The 13,278-nt window shown below is 38.3% G+C and overlaps 1 protein-coding gene across 1 annotated transcript in view; it reads left to right on the top strand.

Annotated features, from left to right (window-relative positions):
- The window catches only part of slc38a10 (solute carrier family 38 member 10), a 130,314-nt gene that overhangs the window by 41,755 nt on the left and 75,281 nt on the right, over nt 1-13,278 (top strand). The window contains exons 6-9 of the mRNA XM_059948540.1: nt 756-880; nt 2,863-2,965; nt 4,432-4,617; nt 8,738-8,849. Of these exons, the coding sequence (XP_059804523.1) occupies nt 756-880; nt 2,863-2,965; nt 4,432-4,617; nt 8,738-8,849 (526 nt within the window). The remainder of the gene's footprint in view (nt 1-755; nt 881-2,862; nt 2,966-4,431; nt 4,618-8,737; nt 8,850-13,278) is intronic.

The raw sequence follows: 13,278 nt of genomic DNA on the forward strand, positions 1-13,278 counted from the left end.
GTAATGCATTTAATACATTACAGTAATCAGTGGTCTTTTTCATGGACTTGGAATGAGACATTATAATGCATCAAATTATAAATCCCACAATGAGATGGAGTGCACTTATGAAATACGTCCTGCTAATGTTGGGATACAATTGCATTAGATTTTTAAATGTTTTGGATGTGATTTGTGGTTTAGTTTACAGGTTCTTAATTTGTATGGATGGATATAGCTGAACTGTGGCAAGGTCACTTCTCAGGCTTTAAAGTGCTATGATAAAAATTATGCCTTTTGTAACATTAAGTTCTGGACATAAAGTTATTAGGAATAGACATAACGTTGAGACCAGCCAGAAGATATTTGTGAGTTAATAATTAGGGGAAATTAAGTTTTTAGCCTCAAAAAGAAGCATCTGAGTGATGTCCTTACAAAGAATATAACTAGTGTAAGAGATATCCCTTTGAAATAGCTTTAAATTTCAAGAATGCAACAATGTGCTTTGGGCTAAAATTGTTGAAAGTCAGATGGAGGAGAAATGTCAGCATAGTCAAGAAGTCATCTAGCAGAATGGGCTCCTGGGTATTAATGGGGTGAAAGCTCTGGAATCATTTTGATTAAAAAAAATCATTTAGAAATTTTTGTGAATGGATTCACTGGGCCAAATAAACATTTTTGTTTATATTGTGCTCACAAGTTCATAGCACTTGTCAATGAAATACTGCTCTGAACGTTGTTTATTAGCTGTTACCTCTGGTGTTCCTCACGCACAGATTGTGCTGTCGTCATTTAAACACGGTCTCTTCAGTGGTGAGTGGCTGAGAAGAGTTGGTTATATTCGCTGGGATGGAATATTTCGATGTATTCCCATCTATGGCATGTCATTTGCCTGTCAATCGTAAGTACTTTGTTTTCACATTCTTTGTGACCAAAACTTGATCGGAGGCAGCATTTGAGATCATCATTAGGTAGATAGATAGCTTAGAGGTTTATAGGATTAAGGAAATTCATACATTTTAGGTTTTTCAAAACATTGTTATCAATAATGGAACAAAAGAGAGGAATGCTCAAGTTGAATATGAAAAGTTAGTTGGTGGAGTAGGTTAGCTGAAAAAATATAGTAGGGGTGAAATCACGGATTTAAATGAAGACAAGAATTTGAAATTGGAGGCATTGAAAGACTTCCATTTGTGGTTGCCTTTTATAGTGATATAATATAAAACAGCAGTAGTTTTTGCTGAATTCACATTATCCACTAAAGTGAAATCTTTTGTGTAAAATGGAGATCCATTTATCTATGCATTTTTTATAAGGACTGAATTAGGCTTGTTTGATAACATTTGATGTATCCTCATAAAAGGTAGTGCTTTAAATGTATCAAGTATCATTTTGTCAGCAACAAAAAAATTATTCTGCTACAATTAAGCAAACTGAGTCAATTTTGCAGTAGCTGTAGCTAACCAAAATCTTAGCTACTTTAAACATTTTAAAATATAAGATTGCTTTTTAAAACTGTTTCTTGCCAACGTGTGTATGTGTGCATACACACACACGTACACACACACTCTCACTCACTCACTCTCTTTATCTCAAATTTATTGAACTTGCAAAATAAACCTAATACTTCATCATCTGGGATGAAGTATTCTTTATGGTTAACTTTTTGCTAAGGGTCACTCAGTCATTCTCCGTCTGAGCTGGTATATTGTGTGTTGGATCTTGCTCTAAAAACATGGGGCCGACTCTAGTGTTGAAGGAGCTCTGTCATCACATAAGATGTTAAAACTGAGATCCTGTCTACCGTCTCGAAGATGCAAACTTCTACAGCTAGCATTCCATTGCAGAACCAATGTTGTGGCCAATATTAAAGCCACAATAAACATCACTGAAACTGATGATCTGATTATTGCATTGCTAGTTGTTTGAACTTACTGTCTATGAATCATCTGTTACTTATCTTGCATTACATTTCTTTCTTTGTTGTGAAGTTCATTGGGATGAAATAAAATGGGCCAGACATTATAGAAATAAAAATCTTTCCTGAAAAGTTTGCAAATATTCAGATTCAACATTTTCTCTACAAAATAATTAGATCATTATAAGAAACTGTTCAAAAGCCTTAATATTTTATACTCTGAATTACATTCATAGGCAAATATAAATTTGTTATTTGCATTTTATAATCCTGAAAAGGAAGTATAAAAAGTTCAAAATAAATGTATTATCGAAGTCCATATATGTCACCATATACAACCCTGAGATTCATTTTCTTGCAGGCATACTCAATAAATCTATAATAGAATAATAACCATAATAGTCAATGGGAGACCACACCAACTTGGATGTCTAACCAGTGTGCAAAAGACAACCTAAAAAAGGGAAAAAAACTTAAAAAAAAAATAAGCAATACATATTGAGAACATGAGATTAAGAATCCTTGAAGAATGAATTAATTTTTCGAAGGAAGAGTGGTTGGGATGATACTGGGAGAGTTCCTTTTTATCAACTAGCAGTAAATGTTTTTCCATTACATAAGTATGGGTTAGGAATTTAGCTCACAGTTTCATGGAAACTTAATTATTTTCTGAAATTAAGTTTTTGTTCAGTTGCCAGTTTCTCTTTGAACTTGTCATTTGAGTTATCTCTGCATTATCTGGTGGTTGAATTTTTAACTTTTCATCCATTGGTATTTTGCATGCTTGTAGGTGTTGGTACCCATAGTTCCAACTACTTATCTGATGCAAATATTGATATGTAGTGACCTATATTAAAGACAAAAGTATTAGTGATCCAAGTTGGTTTCTTGTTTATGCGTTGGATATATGACAAATAGAATATGTTGGTAGGAATTACAAATTCATTTTCACCATTTCTTTATAGTCAAGTGTTGCCGACATATGACAGTTTGGATGAACCATCTGTGAAAAGAATGAGTACGATCTTCTCATCAGCCCTCAATGTTGTTAATACATTTTACATTACTGTAAGTGTCTAATTTATACTGAATGCAACGAGTATTTTAATAGAAGTAATTCCTATTAGGAATGAATTACAGAGCATGTGTAATATAGCATAGCTAGATTTTGAAATAAGTGAATGGTTCAATGGTTCCATTTAATAACAGAGAATGTAGGCAAAATACAACCTGAGATTCCTACTCTCCACAGACATCCTTGAAACAGAAGGAAACCCCCCCAAAGAATGGCAGAAAAAGACATAAGAGCCTCAAAGCCCCCTTCCCCCTCCCACACACAAGCAACATCAACCTAGCATAAAGCATAAATTCTAGCATAAAGCATCAGCATACCTACAGTGCAAGCAACAGCAAAGCCCTCAAAGAGAGACCATGGACTGCAGTACATCAAAAACTAACTGTTCATTCCAACATTTGGACATCCCTCAGGTTTCTTTCTCTCACTAATGAGGAAGAGACAGGTATCGCTCTTTCCACAGCGAGAGGGGAGACGAGCAGTCGCTGTTTCGATGTAACAATCACAGTCTGAAGCATTGCTTTTTATTTTGAGTTCCCTGACTCTCTCTTACCATCAAGAAAGAGTGAGAGCAATCTATCAGCGAGTGCAGATGCCCCCGACAGCCACTCTTGTTGTCTTTGAATCATATTGCAAATCAAGAATTGGGCTAAATTTGTCTGTGTTTTAGTGTTGTGGCTAGTAAAAAGATCAAAGAGCATCATATGTAATGTAAAATGATTGCTTTAAGTTTTCAATAAATAAAATTGTGAAGGGCTTTTTCAGAAAGAAAAGTAATTGGTCTAGCAAACGAAATAGATTTAAGGTGCATGTAGGAATGGACAATAAGTGCTGACGTTGCTAGTGGTGTTGAAGTAATATGAATTTGTTCCATATAAAAACAAACGTGTATATTTGCATTTATTCTCCCAGACTTATTTGAAAGATATGCATCAGTAATGAGCAGTGAACATTTGCCTGAAGTGTTATGTAGGGTGATCTGCAGAATCTGATATACAGAGAGTTCAGATAGTGAGGTTATACGTTTTCTGAGGAAAATAGTTTCTCTTTAAATTTTAGGCTAGTGTAAGTTTAAATAAAGCTTAGAAATGCTGCATGGCTTGCAATTATTTTATATTGCTGATATTTCATCATAACCTTAAGCAGAATATTTACTTTGAATTTTAAAGGCAACTTTTGCGTTTCTCAGTAATAGATTTAATGTACGTACTCTCATAGTTATTCCTGTAATGTAGTACCCCTAAAGGTAGTTCTTTATTTTGTTATCATCAAAATTTGTATACTTCTATTAAATCAACTGTTATTATTTCAATGCTTACAATGTTTTGAATGGGGTGCACCTTCATACATTGCAAACACAAATATGTTTTAAATTAATATAAAATTTAATCATGTAATCAGTTTTAATCAGTTAAAGTAATAAAGTTGCAATATCTGTGATTATATTGTTGTCCTACAGGTTGGATCTTTTGGCTATATCAGCTATACTGATAACATTGCTGGGAATGTTATGATGAACTTCCCCTCCAACATAGTCACAGAGATGATTCGTGTAGGATTTATGATGTCTGTTGCTGTGGGGTTTCCTATGATGATTCTTCCTTGTAGACAAGCTCTGAACACTTTTCTCTTTGAACAATTGCAGGTAAGTGTACAGTGTAGATATAGCAGATTTCAAACGTACACAAAATGGAGTGACATTAAAAAATTAAGATAGTATATTATAGCATATGTTTTAAGCTTTAATTTTGAAATCTGTTGTTTCACATGTTGACTCATTTTATTGCATGTCATTGAGATGTATTTTCATGAAACTTGTTTTTATTTTTGATGGCCTCCCTGACGACTACGCCTGCAGGAAGTGCAGCCAACTCCAGCTCCTGAAAGACTGCATTAAGGAGCTGGAGTTGAATGAACTAAGGATGGTCTGGGAGGTGGAGCAATTGATAGATAAGATGTTTGAGCAGGTGGTTACACCCAGAGTGCAAACTTCAGGGAGTGGATGGGTGAACACCAAAAACGGAGAAAGAGGTCAGTGTAGGGTCCCCCAGTGGCCATTCACCTAAGCAACAGGTAGACCCCTTTGGATACTGATGAGGGGGATGACTGATCTGGGCAAGACGGCAGCAGCCAGACCAGTAGCACTCTGGTCAGCTCTGAGCCTCAGAATGGTAGGGTGACGTCAGGTGGAGCGATAGTCACAGGGGACTTGATAGTTAGGGGGACAGATAGGAGATCTGCGGCAGCAAAAGAGATGCCAAGGTAGTGTGTTGCCTCCTGGGTGCTAGGGTCCAAGATGACTCTGAGCAATTATAAAATCTTCAAAGGGAGGGTGAGCAGCCAGAGGTCACATATTGGTACCAGTGACATTGGCAGTAGACGGGTAGAGATCCTGCACAGTAAGTTTAGGGAATTAGGAAGGAGGCTGAAGAGCAGGTAATCTCTGGATTACACCCACTGCAAAGAGCTAGGGAAGGTCAGAACAGAAGGTAATGCAGAGGAATGAGTGGCTGAGGAGATGGTGCAGGTGGGACACATTTCAAGTGCTTGGATCACTGGAACCTTTTCTGGGGAAGGAGTGACCTGTACAACTGGGACAGGTTGCATGTGAACTGGTGGGGATCCTGGGAGGGAGGTTTGCTGATGCTGTTGGGGAGGGCTTTAAATAGATTTGCAGGAGGGTGGGAACTAAAGTAAAGAGGCAGAGTATGGTACGGTTGGCGCTCAAGTAGAGAGTAGGGAATTTGTGAGGAAGGATGGGCAGATGATAGAGCAAAGATGCACTCAGCCTGATGGTTTGAGATGTGTTTATTTTAATGCGAGGGATATCATAAACAAGCTGGGTGAAGTTAGAACACTGATCAATACATGGAACTCTGATGTTGTGGCTATTACAGAGACTTGGATGTCTCAGCTGACTGAATGCTGCTGATTGTGCTGGGCTTCAGATGTTTCAAAAAGGACGGAGAGAGGCAGAAAAGGTGGGCTTGTGGCATTGCTAGTCAGGGATAGTATCACGGCTGCAGAAAAGGAGGAAGTCATGGAGGAATTGTCTACTGAGTCAGTGTGGGTGGAGGTCAGAAACAGGAAGTGGCCAATAACTCTGCTGGGTGTTTTTTTTTATAGAACCCCCTGCCAATAGTAACAGAGCCAACAAGGAGCAGATATGAAGGCAGATTCTGGAATGGTGCAATAAGGGTTGTTGTGATGGGAGATTTTAACTTTCCTAATATTGACTGGTATCTCCTTAGTGCAAGGGGTTTGGATGGGGTGTTAGTGTGTTCAAGAAGGTTTCCTGATGCAATATGTAGATAAGCCAACTAGAGAGGCTGGACGTGATCTGGTTTTGGGAAGTGAATCTGGTCAGGAGTCAGATCTCTCAGTGGGAGAGCATTTTGATGGTAGTGATCACAACTCTTATCTCCTTTGCCATAGCGCTGGATAGGAGCAGACAATTTGGGAAAACATTTCATTGGGGTAGGGGGAAATATGATGCTATTAGGCAGAAACTTGGGAGCAGATGTTCTCAGGGAAGTGCACAGCAGGTATGTGGAAAATGTTTAGGGAACATTTGCATGGCATTCTGCATTGGTGTGAGGCAGGGCAAAGATGGTAGGGTAAAAGAAACATGGTGTACAAAGGATGTTGAAAATCTAGTTAAGAAGAAAAGGAAAGCTTAAAAAAGGTTCAGGAAACTACTGTTCAAGCTCTAGAAAATTACAGGGTTGCCAGGAAGGAGCTTAAGAATAAAATTAGGAGAGCTAGAAGAGGCCATGAGAAGGCCTTGGTAAGCAGGAATAAGGATAACCCCAAAGTATTCTACTAGTAGGTGAAGAGCAAAAGAATGAGCTGTGTGGGAATAGAACCAATCAGGTGTGATAGTGGAAACATGTGCATGGAGTCATAAGAGGTAGCGGAGGTAATTAATGAATACTTCAGTATTCACTGAAAAGGACCTTGGCAATTGTGGGAATGACTTAAAGTGGACTGAAATGCTTGAAAATATAGACATTAAGGAAAAGGATGTGCTGGAGCTTTTGAAAAGCATTAAGTTAGATAAATCACCAGGAGTGGACGAGATGTACCCCAGGCTGCTGTGGAAAACGAGAGAGGAGATTGCTGAGCCTCTGGCGATGATCTTTGCATCATCATTATCAGTAGGGATGGGAGAATTACCAGAGGACTGGAGTGTTGCAAATGTTGTTCCCCTGTTCGAGGGAGGGAGTGGAGGTAACCCACCAAATTATAGACCAATGAGTCTTACTTCAATAGTGGGCAAGTTGTTGGAGAAGATCCTGAGAAGCAGGATTTCTGAGCATCTGGAGAGATATAGTCTGATTAGGGATCATCAGCATGGCTTTGTCAAGGACAGGTCATGTCTTACGAGCCTGATTGAATTCTTTGAGCATGTAACAAAGCACATTGAAGGTAGAGCAGTGGATGTAGTGTATATGGATTTCGGTAAGGCATTTGATAAAGGTTTCCCATGCAAGGATCATTCAGAAAGTAAGAAGGCATGGGATCCAAGGAGACTTGCTTTGTGGATCCAAAATTGCTTGCCCACAGAAGGCAAAGAATGGTTGTAGATAGTTCATATTCTGCATGGAGGACGTTGACCAGTGGTGTTCTGCAGAGATCTGTTCTGGGACCCCTCCTCTTTATTATTTTTATAAATAACCTGGATGAGGAAGTAGAAGGGTGGGTTAGTGAGTTTGCTGATGACACAAAAGTTGGTGTTGTCAGAGGTTACAGTGGGACATCGATAGGATGCAGAACTGGACTGAGAGTGGCAAATGGAATTCAACCCAGATAAGTGCGGTGGTTCATTTTAGTAAGTCAAATTTGAAGGCAGAATACAATATTAATGGTAAGACCCTTGGCAATGTGGAGGATCATAGAGATCTTGGGGTCCATGTCCAGAGGACACTGAAAGCTGCTGTGTTATTAAGAAGGTGTATGGTGTGTTGGCCTCCTCCGGCAGTGGGACTGAGTTCAAGAGTCATGGGGTAATGTAACAGCTATACAAGACCTTAGTTAAACCCCACTTGGAGTTCTGTGTTCAGTTCTGGTCACCTCACTAAGGGAAGGATGTGGGTACTATGGAGAGAGTGCAGAGGACAACCTGATAGAAGAATATAAAATTACGTGAAACAGAAGTGGGTTGGGTAGTTCAAAGCTTTTGCCTAGGGTGTAAATGTCAAATGCTAGTGGGCATAGGTTTAACGTGAAAGAGAGAAAATTTAAAGGAAACTTACAAGGCAGTTTTTTTAAAGAGACTAATAGGCGCCTGGAATACAGTGATGGTAGAAAATGCTAGTGATATTTGTAGGTTTTAGGTACACACCTGAACAGGCAGAAAATAAACAGAAGAGATCAGATGCAGGCAGAAGCTAATAATTTAATCGGCATCATGCTCATTCCTATTCTTGCACTGTGCTATTTCATAAATGAGAAAATTTCCAATAATGTGCTCTCTCATATTTGAATCTCATCACAGATGTGATCCTTTGCACATGACATAATTCAATGAGATTTACTTCTTTCTCAATGCCAGTAGACTATATAATTCAACATATAGTGCAGTGTAATGGTCAATGTTTTTTGTTCAGCAGGTTGACTTTACTTACAGTATGCTTTTATTAATTTCAAATCTTAAGATAGCAGGTTTTGACTGCAAAATGTGGGTTTACACATTCATTTGGTTATAGTTTGTGGTCTTATTGCTTGGAAGGCTGTGGAATAATCTACCATTCCATTTATTTCAGCAGAAAGATGGTACTTTTGCTGCAGGAGGTTACATGCCACCTTTGCGGTTTAAGCTCATTACAGCAGCGATAGTGTTTGGCACAATGTTGGGTGGAATTCTCATTCCTAATGGTAAGATGTGCTTCACTTAAACAGTTTTTTGAATGTCTGTGCAGAAGTGTTGTGTTAAATAACGACAGCAAATCTCTGTTTGCTCCTGACTTTGATAGGATGCCTTTCTCATTCTTTTTTCCTGACAACTTAATAATGGAAAAAATAGCCTGTTCAGACAATTCAGTAATTCTAGCAACAATTATATTCAGATATTTTTTTCAAAGCAATTGCAATTTTGCTCCACCATAATTTGGTAATGTGCAAACTGTCTTTCATCTTGTTTTCCATTGTTGCAAATTTTGTCTGTACTAAGTTTTGCTGTGAAGTTTCTGAAAATCAATGAATCATGGCAGTATTTTCAGTTGATCTGATTCAAGATTCAAAAACTTTATTGTCATTCTAACTGTACATCAGCTCTGCAGGGCAGTATGAGACAGTGTTTCCCAGGAGCAGTGCAATCATAACATAACAAATGCAATACTAAATAATAAACATAACAATAAATGGTAAAACACAACAGTCACATGTCAGTTAAAAACAAGTTATAAGTGTCCAGTGCAAGTTAAAAGTGTCCAAAGCAGAGTCAGGTAGAGCAGCTATTTAGCAGTCTGACTGCCTGTGGGAGGAAGCTGTTCAGTAGCCTTGTGGTTTTAGTTTTGATGCTCCTGTAATGTTTACCTGATGGCAGAAGAACAAACAGTTCATGGAGAGGGTGTGAGGGTTCTTTAATGATGTACCGTGTCTTCTGGAGGCATCGACTCTGAAAGAGGTCTTGGACAGAAGGTAGGGAGACCCCAATAACCTTCTCTGCTCCCCTAACCACCCTCTGCAAGGCTCTTTTGTCGGCAGCACTGCAGCTGGAGTACCAGGTTGTGATGCAGACATCCAAGAAATTATAAATGCCTTGCTTAGTCGCAGGTTTTATGAAGAACTACGGGAGATTTATCCTGGTTGCTTAAGCTTGTACTATTATTTGTACCCTGGCTCTAGACTGAATAGTTGTGTATAGTTGTTTCTTGGGTCTGTCACTTGTTGGATTTCCAGCCTGTGTAATGTATCGTCTGATTGACAAACTTACATGAAAACTTTTAAGTTCTTGCTTTACCTTTTCCAACGATTTAGTTATTGAATCTATTGTACAAATAGTTTACTTAAAGTTCCTTGTAAAATGGTACCCAGTGAATTAATTGCAAGCAGTCGGCTTTCTGCATATTTAAGCTGCTTGCGACTACCTCATGGTCTAGCACTGTTGAATGAAGCAATTATGTTGTCTAAGTTTAATAAGGCTTTGGCAGTACATTCAGCAAACATGATTTCACTGCTATACAGCTTAATTCATCTCATTTGATAAGTCTTAAGGGTACAAAGAGTTGAAGATTTATTTTGTGTTCCTGCAGGATCATGTGTTATGGTCATAGTAGAATCATGGCTCCCATGTTGTTTTACATTAGCTGCACATTGAATATACAGCTTCAATAATAAGTTTATTATCAACAAATTCACATGCTTCCTGAATTATCTTCAGACAGGAATTAAGTGGACACCCTGGAGTAATGGAAATGTCAATATATTGGTGCTTTTGAGAGAGAGTTTTTAAAAAAACACAACTAAAAAGCTGGAGGGAGGACTTATTTTGGACTATTTTTTTCCCTAAGGCCACAAAGAGGTATTTCAATAGTAACTTTCAGAAGGAATCTGTAAATATACATAAAAAATAAATTTACAGGGCTATAGGGAATAGTAAATAATTATTAATATAATAATTATGAATATAGGGAATAGAGACTAATTGCAATGTCCTTAAAGAATCGGCAGTAGGTTGGTGAAATGATCATCAATGCTATAAGATTTTATGAAGAGAATTCCACTGTGAGGCATAAAGCACATGAAAATAACAGTAGTGAATAAAATATATTTTGAAAAGAAAATACTTAAACAGATACATAGCATTTCAGAATATCCCGAAGTGTTTCATAACTAATTTGTCACCTTGAAGTGTAGTTGCTGCTTTAATGCAAAGGAATGTGATAATTATTTTCCGTCAATCAGGGGTCCCATAATATGACTTGAACAGATAATCCATTAAGATATTGGTTGAGATCAATTTTGGGTCAAATTAGGGTAGGGTGGCAGGTTGTTGCACTGTTTAAGTTGCTAAGGGCAAATGATCTATTTGAACATGTTACTGATAAATGGCACTTTTGATTGTCCAGGACTTAATCATAATTAGTAAGTTGACCTTAGATATTTGGGCATTTCAGGAATGGGGATTGAATCCAGAAATTTCTGAATGTTAAGTTGTAGGTACAGTGCAGCAGCTAATGGGAATAAGTTACTTGGATATTAAACATGTTTTGTAAAGAATTAAGAACTTTAAAAGTTATCTTTATATTTTTGAAATGTGATATTTTTTACCCCTCAACATTTGGAATCTGTATTCAATGTCTAGTCATGGAAGTAGCCCATTATCAGTGATTCTAAATTGTAAGCTTAAAACTTGAATTAATTTGCTTCTTAGCAGTAGTCTTAATGGTCGGTGATGATGTTGGAACTATTTATTATGGGCTTCTTAAGTTTATATTGTGCCTTGAATTTGCAAGTCCAGAGACACTTCAAAGGTGTAGGGAAGAAAAATGGAATTGAACATGCCCATGCGATAAGTGAAATGACAGATCATTAAAACTAACAAATGAAATTGCAGAACACATAACTGAGTGGAGTAACTCAGAATCTGCACACCGTTGTGAAATGGAATTTACCATGAGCAGTAAATTCCCCACATCTGCTATTCACATTTATTGCAAGCACAAATTTGCCTAAAGCAGCCCCGGTCCATTGAAGTCCTTGTGAATTTCCAATATCTTTGCTAACAAAGTGGGTTAATCCTATTTTGATGTTCTGTAGTGAATTTGAGAACAAAATCTGCATCTTCAGTATCTGAAGATGATGCACAGACTGACTTCAAGAGAGTGAATCCAAGGAAAGCATCCAGTCCAGATGGAGTACCTGGCCGAGTACTGAAGACCTGTGCTGACCAACTGGCTGGTGTTTTCACAGATAACTTCAACCTCTTGCTCCAGCAGTGTGTGGTACTCACTTCCTTCAAGCAGGCTTCAATCATACTGGTGCCCGAGAAGAGCATGGTACCCTGTCTATACCTGTCAGTAGTTATATCTGACTGTCGTCCAATGGTACTTACACTCAGTGAGGTGTTTTGAGAGGCTGGTGTTGAAGCATATCAGCACCTGTCTGAGTAGCGACTTGGATCAACTCCAATTTGCTACCAAAGCAATAGGTCTACACCAGATGCTATCTTGTTGGCCTTTCACACAACCCTGGAATATCTCAACAGTAAAGATGCATACATTAGGATGCTCTTTATCGATTACAACTCAGCATTTAACACTATCATCCCCTCAAGACTAATCAGCAAACTCCAAGACCTGTGAGGACTGTTGAGAGGATCATTGGGGTTTCTCTTCCACCCATCCATGATGCTTACCAGAAGCACTACGTATATAGGGCCCTCAACATTGTTAATGATTCCTCCCATCCTTCCAGCAATCTCTTTGATCCCCTACAATCAGGCAGGTGGTACCATATCATCAGGACAAGGACTGTTCAGATGGGAAATAGCTTCTTTCTCCAGGCAGTGAGAGGACTGAACTTCCTGCCACTACCCAGGTGTCAGCACGTATGGAGTGCCAGAAGCGTTACACTGTTTCATTTTTTAACTTGTGGCATAAAAGCACCTTATTATTTAATTCCTGTCTGGTACGTTGGGGTGCTACTGGACAAGATTGAAGTAAGCTGCAGAGAGTTGTAAACCTAACCCCATCATGGGCACTATCCTCTGTAGTATCTAGGACATCTTCAAGGAGCAATGCCTCAAAATGGCAGCGTCTGTTATTAAGGGCCACCATCATCCAGGTCATGTCTTGTTCTCATTGCTACCATCAGGAAGGAGGTACAGGAGCCTTGAAGGCACACTCAGCAATTCAGGAACAGCTTCTTCCCCTCTGCCATCTGATTTCTGACTGGACATTGAACCAATGAACAGTACCTCAGTACTTTTGTATTTCTATTTTTGTACCTCTTATTTAATTTAACTATTTGATATATATTTACTGTAATTCAGTTTTTCTATATTGTCATGTATTGCATTGCACTGCTGCCACAAAGTTAAATTTCACAACATATGCCAATGATATCAAACTTGATTCTGAATTTATTTGTTGTGATATTTCTTTGTATTGTGCATGAATAATACATGCTGTTGTGCATCATGGTCCAGAGGAAGATTGTTTTGTGAAGCTGTATACATGTATACGATTGAAATGACAATAACTTTAAGCTTGATCTCTGGGGACTCCTAGTTGTTACTCTAGCCCGATTTAAATCCATGTCTCCAGGCCTCTTTGAATTACCTCAATGAAATCCATATGGA

The sequence above is a fragment of the Hypanus sabinus genome, chromosome 23 (genome assembly GCF_030144855.1).
Source record: "Hypanus sabinus isolate sHypSab1 chromosome 23, sHypSab1.hap1, whole genome shotgun sequence".
In the NCBI taxonomy this organism is placed as follows: domain Eukaryota; kingdom Metazoa; phylum Chordata; class Chondrichthyes; order Myliobatiformes; family Dasyatidae; genus Hypanus; species Hypanus sabinus.